At 35.6% G+C, this 10,806-nt stretch overlaps 1 protein-coding gene across 1 annotated transcript in view; it reads left to right on the top strand.

Annotated features, from left to right (window-relative positions):
- Positions 1-8,779, top strand: part of DSE (dermatan sulfate epimerase) — a 56,457-nt gene extending 47,678 nt beyond the window's left edge. The window contains exons 3-5 of the mRNA XM_023533370.1: positions 1,365-1,680; positions 3,791-3,998; positions 6,137-8,779. Coding sequence (XP_023389138.1) covers positions 1,365-1,680; positions 3,791-3,998; positions 6,137-7,898 — 2,286 coding nt within the window. The 3' untranslated portion in view covers positions 7,899-8,779. The remainder of the gene's footprint in view (positions 1-1,364; positions 1,681-3,790; positions 3,999-6,136) is intronic.
- Positions 8,780-10,806: the final 2,027 nt, after the last annotated feature.

The following is a 10,806-nucleotide window of genomic DNA, read 5'->3' as shown; positions in this document are numbered from 1 at the left end:
CAGTGAGTAACAGGCCTGATTTTAAGCATCAGTCACATTGGTGTCTGGTTGCAGATGGAAGATACAGAGTGGAAAAAGATGAAGATGATTGGAATTTTAAACTCTAACGATTAGAGAATGGAAATTGAAAACTATCCAGAAGACTGGCACGTCAGGTGTGGAGCTGGATGGAAGGTGGATATAGGGCACAATTAAGTCACCTCCCTGCACAGCTGAGCCTGAGAAACAGTGTTGCCTGCATGAGAGAGGAGCCAGGACTTACTTACCCTGGGACCTTAGGTTTAGGCTGGGAACTGTGGTACCTGGGCCCCTGGAAACGCCCACACCTGGGAGACGGTGGTAGACTGTTCAGCACCGTTGATCACACACATGTCTGGGAGTGAAGCAATAAGACTCCACCCACATTAGCACTGAGCTTCATTTTATCCTCAGGGGTTGTGTGTTTTAAATACAAGCCAACAAAACCTTAAATCTTATGACCTGGGTTCAGATCAAAGTTCTGTTCATTTGTAGTCATGCACCAGAGGTCTTGAACAAGTCAACTTCTCTGTAATTTTGGAGTAATAATGCATAATTGAATTGTTAAAAGGATTAAGTAAGATTATGTTCAGTACTGTGTAAACTACGAATGTTAAAGAAAGGTGAGCAGTTGTTACCTAAAATCTAGTCTTGAAAATATTGTAGAAAGCTAGCATTTCTGAGTGGAAAGGATTTTTTAAAAAGCTTTTAGACCTTTAATTTTCAATTGGGAAGATGGAAGAATGTGACAGGTTGAAGAAGTGCTCAAAATTACGTAGCTTATGTTTGGCATGTTGTGGACTCCAAATCGATTTTGTTTGCCCTTAGATTGCCCCTCCAATGACCTCTTCGCCCCGCTGTGCTGCCTTTTCAGATCCTAAGGAACCTAAAAGTACAAAAAGAACGAGAAATTGTCTTCTAATGACAGAACGAATTGAAGACTGCCCATTTTGTCTTTATAGTATTTGCAGCTAATTATAAATCCTATAAAATAATGGTGAAAGTTTTATAAAGTGGTAAACTTCAAAAACTATTTTCAAGTAGTAGTTTTTAGGAAAATTGAATTAAAAGTCTCAGTATATAGATCTTTTCCTGTCGACATAACTAATGTACAATTCATAGTCTTAGACGTGATGTGGTTTCAGTTTATTAAAGATTGGAGAATGACTGACACTCATTTAAAGGTGTATCTTTATTTCATTAATAAATAATCTGTATTTAAGAACTTTTAACTTACATCATGGACCCATCACAAACCTGGATTAGCAGGATGTTATTTATAATGTTGATTAGTGAGAGTTTTACAAAATGCTGTTTGTAATATAAAAGTAGTCAGATAACTCTGAGAGTTTTATTTGGCTATATTTTTGTTTGTGTTTGTTACAGCCTTAGTCATTGTTTCCATGTGTTTTCATCCATCAGGGTATCTTCAAGAAGCCTACTTATGGACCAAACAAGTTCTGACCATCATGGAGAAGTCTCTGGTCTTGCTCCGAGAGGTGACAGATGGCTCCCTCTATGAAGGAGTTGCATATGGCAGCTATACCACTAGATCACTCTTCCAGTATATGTTTCTCGTTCAGAGGCACTTTGACATCAACCACTTTGGCCATCCATGGCTTAAACAACACTTTGCATTTATGTATAGAACCATCCTGCCAGGTATAGTAAGGAATCACAAGGGAGCAATGTTAACTATTGTAATTTTTCCTGATTTTGAAAATGGGCTAGAGAAGTGTGGGGTTTGTGTCACATGGTGGTTAAAAGGACTTTTTTTTTTTTTTCAAAGTAGAATTCAATTCAAGAGTTATATAGGCAAAACATCGTGGGAGTTAACATAAGGATTTGTGATTTAGGTATTGTAAAGCTTGGAGCATAATGGATCAAATATAATTTGTAGTCCCCACAGAACTTTTGTTTTTGTATATGTGAAACTTGGGTCCATATACAAATTTATTTCCTTGAATCTAAACAGAATATAAGCATTTATGATTACATGTTAATTTTCCTTTTTGTGTGATCCCTATCAATCCTATTTTGGTTTTTAGTTAATAATTGTTTCTTCCAAACTATATGGGCATGATTCAAAATGAAAGATTGAACCTACATATTTAAGTTGGAGCTTTATTATTTTCTTTATATACTTATTGAAATAAATAGTATTAAATATAGAAAACTAACCAAAAAATGAATTGTTATAAAACTAATCTCTTGTTGCTTGTGCCTTAGCTTTCTTAAAAAAAAAAAGATATATATGATTTAAGACCTTATTTATTTCTAGGAGAGCTTTGTAATTCGCCTTGTTTCTAAACAGAACTGAGATGTTAGAAAAAGTTTAGGAGGTACGTTTTCATCAGGATGGGTATTTTTACTCCAGTGAAATGCAGTTTTAAGATGATGATTCTAGACTTACAGTAAAGCATTCAGTATTTAAATCTTTTTTGCTTCATTGTATACTCATGGATTGGATAGAATCTCCATTATTGGATTAGTTTTCCAAAAAATACTGCAGAGCAAAAGAACTGTATTAAGATTTAGTTTAGACTTACATTCAGGACGCTATTGTTTCATTCCTCATTCTTAGAGACCTGTTTTGTAGTTTATCTTGATAAACAAAGGCCCTCTAGAACAAGGGACCTTTAAGTGGTCGCAGTGCTTTGTAATTTGAGCTGAGCTCTAACAGCCAACCACAGCAGGGCTTGAGTCTGCTGTGAGTTTGTAGTGGCTACTTTCTAAGCTAGGAAGGACAGGATGAACACCTCTAAGAGGGAGATTCAAATATTTGTGTCAATTCGTTCAACAAAACTTTACTGAACATCTCCGTGCGGTTCACTGTACTAGGCATGAGATTCAAAGAGGAATAAAACATCATGTTTTCAAAGAACTCACAGATTAGTAAAAGATTCAGAAAAATCACATCGTATAATAAGATTTACTTGAAAGAACATTCACTAAACTTGTAAGAGCAAAAATTTCAGCTGTAAGTTATAGAAATAGAGCCCTGGTAGCATTTAGAAGGGATTCTGTGTTAAGTCAGTCTGTTTTCAGCATTTCTCTTTTTTTTTCCTCTACAATGGCTATTCTAGTAGTGATTATTGTCTCACCCAGAGGTTTCTCCCATTCTTTTTTAAGACTGCCTGGAGCATATGCAGTGTTACTGGCTTTTATTTTTCTGATCTGTTCCTATATGATCTTTGCATTTTCTCTCTTTTCTTTAACTTCCAGCAATCCATACTGGCAGGATCTTCTGTGGGAATTGTTATGTTTTCTTCCTATAGAAACTCAGTTTCTCCCCTATACCTTATAACTTCCACATTATTGGAGGCCAAATTGAAGCATCTTTTTGGATTATCTTGGTGTAGGATGTGAGATGAGTTGGTAGGAGAGCTTGTGCTCGCTTTAGGTTCAGGAACTCACCATGCACAAGAGGATAGTGTATGTATCACTGCCAATGTAATTGCATATAGCATGGATACTGGAAAATGAGAAAGGTGGGCAGTTATGTACGCATTAATTGTTGCAGCTTTTTCATTATCAATGACGAGTTGCCGTATAACAAATACACTTACACACCGATTTGTGGAAGACCGTCAAGAGGGATTCTGATTAATTGGTGTTGGGTGGAGCATGGGCTTGAGGTTTTGTTTGTTATTTTTATCCAAGATAACAAAATTGACTCTAATTGCAGGCAGGATTGAAAATCATTGTTTAGACCTTTAAGGGAGTATGCAATTTTAAACTTATCTTAGTTCTGTCAAACTTCTTTCCCCAGGGTTTCAAAGGACTGTGGCTATTGCAGACTCAAATTACAACTGGTTTTATGGTCCAGAAAGCCAATTAGTGTTCCTGGACAAATTTGTCATGCGTAATGGCAGTGGTAACTGGCTGGCTGATCAAATCAGAAAGAACCGTGTGATGGAAGGTCCAGGGACACCATCCAAAGGCCAGCGCTGGTGTACTCTTCATACAGAATTTCTCTGGTAAGACACGTTGGGCTGGCTTTAAGAAGAAACTGTACCCAGGGATACAGTGTGCTAGTTTTTTTGCATTTGAAAAAAAAAAAAAAGACTAATCCTAAAACATTTTTAAACTTTTTCTTTATGCCAGCTAAGTACCTGCAACTTCAACAACTTCAATGCAAATCGCGGTGTTTGAAACTCTGTTAGAAACATTTCCTTACATTTAAGATCTAATTACTGTTTGCAGTTTTTGGTTTTCTATTAGGGATGTCCTAGGTTCACACTATATCATAGATATGCATGTTTTGATTTACGTCGTTTTTGAAATCATATAAAGAGAAAACCACAAAATTAGACTGGTTTATTCCGATAATGACACCAAAAAAAAAAAAAAAAAAGTAAAAGGTTTTGTTTTGTTTTAGTAAATGGAGCATTATAATCTTCTAACAGGAAAGTTGTTACTAAATTTTTGAAACTATTTAAAAGTGTTTGACAATATTTGACAGTTTTACTTTGATAATAAAAGAACTGTGTAATTTTTTTTGCCTTAATCTTTTAAGCTCAGAAAGAGAAGCCAGAGCCTCCTTTTTAAAGCACTGCCAAATATATTGCCAAATATATTGCATCCAATAAATTAAAATAAAAATTACAGGGAACTAGTTAATCCCTGATGTCTTTTCAAGTTTTTAAAAATTTGCGTTTGACTCCAAAATAAGCTTCTGTCATTTGATTCTCTTTATTATTTTTTTTAATTTAAACAATTAAGAGGACAATAACAATAGAAAAAGAGGTGTCTATAGTTTAACCAGTGTTTTTTAAAACTATTCGCAGATGAACTAAATATATTAACATACAGCCATTCTTGATTCTTTTTAGGGGTATAAAGTAGTTATTTAATAGTGTTTTCACTTACTTATAAATAAGCAACGAAGAGAGTTCTATAAAGTTGATTATAGGAGTCAGATTAATGCTAAGTCTAACTTGATTTAAAATCTGCCTTATAGGAATATTCAAACTAACCAAAAACTGAGAGAAGGATGGCAAATTCAGCTGGTATCTGGATTTGTTAAATCACAAAATTAACCCAACTTTATTATACAAGATCTAAGTAGAGACACAATTTCTAATGTTCTGAAACAGACTCTAGAACAATAGACAAAACAGCCAAATTCAAGCACCAATAAAATTAACCCTCCCATTGATCATTTATTTACATTAGAAAAAAGTATCTAAGCTAATAATACAGACCTGCTTTTCTTCTCTTGGGCAGGAAATCTTATGAACCTATCAAGGCTGTTATCTCAAATCATCAAAAACAAACAATTATGTTTATTATTATTTTTGTAGCCTTTCCAAATTAAAAACCCGTGTTCTTAATCACTGTGGAAGTTTAATGTTAATTTTTGTATTACTTAGATAAAAAACATTTATTATAAAAATAAGATGCCATTTATTGTCCAAAATGTGTGACATCATCTGCAGACTAAAACAGAACCTTTGGATCTGGGCTCGGCAGTGGTAGCCGCATTTAGAAATCCTCCAGTACTGTTAGTTTTCTGAATTTCCTCCATATATTTTCTTAGATGTAATATCGGCAGTAAATTTGATCTAATATGTGAAGTTCAACTCTACTTAAATTTATTTTTTAGAGAGTAAAAAGTACTCGACCAAAATTTTAATAATACCATTTGTTGCAGAAAAATTATTTTATTACAACTCAAGGCTTGTTAGGGTCTAGATCTTAACACGAGGTTCCCTAGTATAGGAGCCCTTTATCCAGATTTAGATGAAGTGCTTAATTCTCTGTGCCTCAGTCGTTTGGATGGCAGCTCCGACATCGTTAAGTGAGGAAGGTTCGTATAGTGATTAGCAGCAGCAATCTATTTCAGACTCGAACCCAAGGATCACATGCTGTAAGGCCCGTGTCCTCTCCCTTTCACCAAAGGTGTTCCCCTACACATCTGATCATCCATAGGTGTTCTCAGAAATGTCTCTAACACAGTCTACATTTGTCTAATACAGTCTAATTAGCTAGTGCTCTAAATAGCTTTTGGGCATTGTTTCCACCAGCTTCATTACCAAATGTGGCATCACAGTTCTCATGTGTTATTTTCAGTTCCTCAGAAAATCAATTAATTTTTTAAAATTAATTCTTTCAGGTATGATGCCAGCTTGAAATCTGTCCCTCCTCCAGATTTTGGCACTCCTACATTACATTATTTTGACGACTGGGGTGTTGTGACTTATGGAAGTGCGCTGCCTGCAGAAATCAATAGATCTTTTCTTTCCTTCAAGTCAGGAAAACTTGGGGGACGTGCAATATATGACATTGTCCACAGAAACAAATACAAAGATTGGATCAAAGGATGGAGAAATTTTAATGCAGGACATGAACATCCTGATCAAAACTCATTTACTTTTGCTCCCAATGGTGTGCCTTTCATTACTGAGGCTCTCTATGGGCCGAAGTACACCTTCTTCAACAATGCCTTGATGTTTTCCCCAGCTGTGTCTAAGAGCTGTTTTTCTCCCTGGGAGGGTCAGGTCACAGAAGACTGCTCATCAAAATGGTCCAAGTACAAGCATGACCTGGCAGCTAGCTGTCAAGGGAGAGTGGTTGCAGCAGTGGAGAAAAATGGGGTGGTTTTCATCCGAGGAGAAGGTGTGGGAGCTTATAACCCCCAGCTCAATTTGAAGAATGTTCGGAGGAATCTGATCCTCCTGCATCCACAGCTTCTCCTCCTTGTGGATGAAATACATCTGGGAGAGGAGAGTCCCTTGGAGACAGCAGCAAGCTTCTTCCACAATGTGGATTTCCCTTTTGAGGAGACAGTGGTCGATGGGGTCCATGGGGCTTTCATCAGGCAGCGAGACGGTCTCTATAAAATGTACTGGATGGATGATACAGGTTACAGTAAGAAAGCAACCTTTGCTTCAGTGACATACCCTCGGGGCTATCCCTACAATGGGACAAACTATGTGAATGTCACAATGCACCTCCGAAGTCCCATCACCAGGGCAGCTTACCTCTTCATAGGGCCATCCGTAGATGTTCAGAGCTTCAGCATCCACGGAGACTCTCAACAACTGGATGTGTTCATAGCCACTAGCAAGCACGCCTACGCCATCTACCTTTGGACAGGTGAGATCACAGGACAGTCTGCCTTCGCACAAGTCATTGCAGATCGTCAGAAAATTCTCTTTGACCGGAGTTCAGCCATCAAGAGCACCATTGTCCCTGAGGTAAAGGACTATGCCGCTGTTGTGGAACAGAACTTGCAGCGTTTTAAACCAGTATTCCAGCTGCTGGAGAAGCAGATCCTGTCCCGGGTCCGGAACACAGCTAGCTTTAGGAAGACTGCTGAGCGCCTGCTGAGGTTTTCAGATAAGAGACAGACTGAAGAGGCCATCGACAGGATTTTTGCCATATCACAGCAACATCAGCAGCAGCAAAGCAAGTCAAAGAAAAACCGAAAGGCAGGCAAACGTTATAAATTTGTGGATGCTGTCCCTGATATTTTTGCACAGATTGAAGTCAATGAAAAAAAGATTCGGCAGAAAGCTCAGATTTTGGCACAGAAAGAACTGCCCATTGATGAAGATGAAGAAATGAAAGATCTTTTAGATTTTGCAGATGTAACATATGAGAAACACAAAAATAATGGCTTGATAAAAGGTCAATTTGGACAGGAACGGATGATGACAACTACTCATAGCAAAGCTTCATCACTGTCTGCTTCATATACCAGACTGTTCCTGATTCTGAACATTGCTATTTTCTTTGTCATGTTGGCAATGCAACTTACATATTTCCAGAGGGCCCAGAGCCTACATGGCCAAAGATGTCTTTATGCAGTCCTTCTAATAGATAGCTGTATTTTATTATGGTTGTACTCTTCTTGTTCCCAATCGCAGTGTTAGCACTGAAGCTATCAATTGTTTGATCATTTGTGGTCACAAATCTATGCAAAAAAAATTATCGCCCTAGTTTGTCATTGGATATATTTTTTTCAGATTTATTTTAACAAATTAAGGGGTAGGAAGATATGTTCACACAAGAAGGCAAGGACATACATTGGCACAGGCAAAGACTTTATCAAAGAATTGTCACATGGTGTTTCTGGAAGTGTTTGGCTTGGCTAATTTAGCAGTTCACATAATACTACTCTTAGGAGAAACAAAAAGTCTGGTTTTAAGTAATATTTTTTCTTAAGAGAAACCAAAAAGAGATAGAAATTGATTTTATTCATGTTAATTTAATGCTATTAGCAATTTCCAGATACTATTTTATGAAAAGACTGAAGCACACATTCTGAGAAATATGGACTTTTTTAAATGGTGTATTCATGTTGAAAATAAATGTTGCTAAGTCCTGGTTATGGTGGTGTCGACTTCCTTAGAGAGTAATTCATTAGTTAAGTGAATAATAGCACCTGCATATTGGATTACTGTCCAGATAACATAATAAAATGGTGGCAGAAAATCATTAAAAACTTAAAATATATTTCCAGTAGAAAATGTGTATCTATGAATGAATATTTCTTTGATGATATTAGACTATACATATGTAACTGATTTTTTGGTGCATCCATTGGTTGTTCAACAAATAAAACATAGGTAACTTAATTTTCTTTATATGGAAAACTGTTGTAGACCCAATGACTAAACTTCAAAATAAAATATTTTATATCCTGCACATTGATTTCAATACCAAAGAAGATGGGGAAGCTAGAATTACGTTTTTTAATAGACAACTTTCTTTAAATTTATTTTGCTAAATAAACATCATAATTGTGATTTTCTATAGTGTCTTTCTTCTTTGTCTCATTACATTCAACGTGTATACAACATTCGAAATCTCTGAAGAGAAATGTTTATTTGGATATGCATTAATTAAACTTATAAAGTATTGTTTGAATGGAAAGAAGTAATTTCTCTGCTTACTTATCTTTTTGTTATTTAGATATATTTTAAACATTTAAAACAAAAGTCAACTTCTGGTATTTGAGTAGTACCAAACTTTTAAAAACATAAAATTTTCTTGTTTATTTGCAATTGAGTCCTCAGGAGTTAAGGGCAGCACAGAGTACTAGAATCATTCCACAGTTCACACTTCAGCATAAGACAGTGATGTACTTCAAAGGAACTTAAAAGGAAGTAAGTATGCATTTAGCATATCTGAGTCCTCTATATTTCTCCCTTGAAAACGGAAAATGTGTTTGGCTCAAATTTTATAGTGAGGACACATTCGCTGATTTACAGGTCTAAAGTCATAATGGTGATCTTCTTTTTGTTTGTGGAAATGCCAGCATGTTACAGAAAAGCAGGACACGTAGACTCCTTTATGAGCACCTTTTTGCAGTTCTAATTTTGAACCTTCTTACGTAAAGAAAACACAAGTTTGACTTTTAACTGTGTTTCACTCATTAGACTTAGAATCTAGAAAATGATTTCTGAGGAAGTATTTTTTTCTTTCATGGAAAAAGTCTCTAGGGAGGATGTCATTACACACTGTTTAAAAGAGTAATGTTTTCAAAAGAATAATGCTTCCGTTTGTCCTGCATGGATGCTGTTACTGGGATTTAAACTTGCTTTATGTGACAGATTCTCCGTTTACTTAACCTCATTCAACATTCCTGTCTTCTACTCTTTCTCATTCAGAAAGATGAATTGTCTGAAATGAGCAAAAGCAAATTTTGAAAAAAAAAAAAAGGGAAAATTGCCCTTTGAGGCTACCAAGCAAACCGGATCTCAGATCCAAACACTCAGGCATACTTTCTAATAGAGATGAAAAGTGCAAGGGAGTGCCAAGTCCAGCTTTCCTTTTGTTTTCATTAGGTTAGGGCAGATGTAAATTAGTCACAATAGCATGATCCACTCAAACACATTAGCTTTTTTTAAAAGTAATTTTTAAAAATATGGTAATCATGTATCTTTAAAAGAAAATGAATTAAATGGGCTTTTTCCCCTTTCTAATGGACCTTGTATCTATTTCACTTAAAAAAGAAAATTCCACAGGCAAGTGACTTAAGTGGTTAAGAGGAAAAAAAAAGCTGAACCAAATCACTGCTCTTCATAGAGACATGTTTTATATCAGGGAAAGTGCATATTTAATTAAAACTAAGGAACTCTTTGTTTCTTCCAGAAAACCAAGCAATGTTAAATCTCCCTTATAACTGAGTAATCAATTATGGAATCCGTTTCAGCACTGCTCACTATGAAAGGAGTTTTTTAAGTTCATGGGATAATATGTGAACTGTTTGTTGTTCAGGGAATTGGCAGGACTTTTAGTCCTAGCCTTAAAGAAAATTTGGGAATCATTTAGCATACAGAGCTCGTCTTTGCAGTGGAAGGGACATATTCTCCAGCTGGTAACAGCCATCATGATGGACGAAACCTATAATCTGCTGAGAGAACATTCTTTTGAGATTACTGTCATAATTGATGATAAACTCAGGTAGAAGACCTTATTCTGGGACTGTTTTATAATTAAAATTTCTTGTATTGTCTAGAATATTGAATTCTACAATGTTTTAGTCATAATTTTTAAGAAGTACCCAATGTTCTAAGATTACTAGAAAAGTTTAAATATTATGCACACTGAAAAATATTTTAAAAAGAGAGTTTGCATTATCACTTACTCTGTTTTTTAAAAATTCTTGATCGTTCACAAACCACCCATAAAGGAATCAGAAACTTCTCTAAAATTTTAAGAAAAAGCAAATTATGAAATGTTACATTAGTAAGTTACAAAGTTCCTGTTTTTACTTAGAAATATAAAACAAGATTAAAATGGATATGGTCATGGGTAAGAGGGACATGTAATTTT

The sequence above is a fragment of the Pteropus vampyrus genome, unplaced genomic scaffold (genome assembly GCF_000151845.1).
Source record: "Pteropus vampyrus isolate Shadow unplaced genomic scaffold, Pvam_2.0 Scaffold101, whole genome shotgun sequence".
Lineage (NCBI taxonomy): Eukaryota > Metazoa > Chordata > Mammalia > Chiroptera > Pteropodidae > Pteropus > Pteropus vampyrus.
This window is presented reverse-complemented; position numbering and strand designations above follow the sequence as displayed.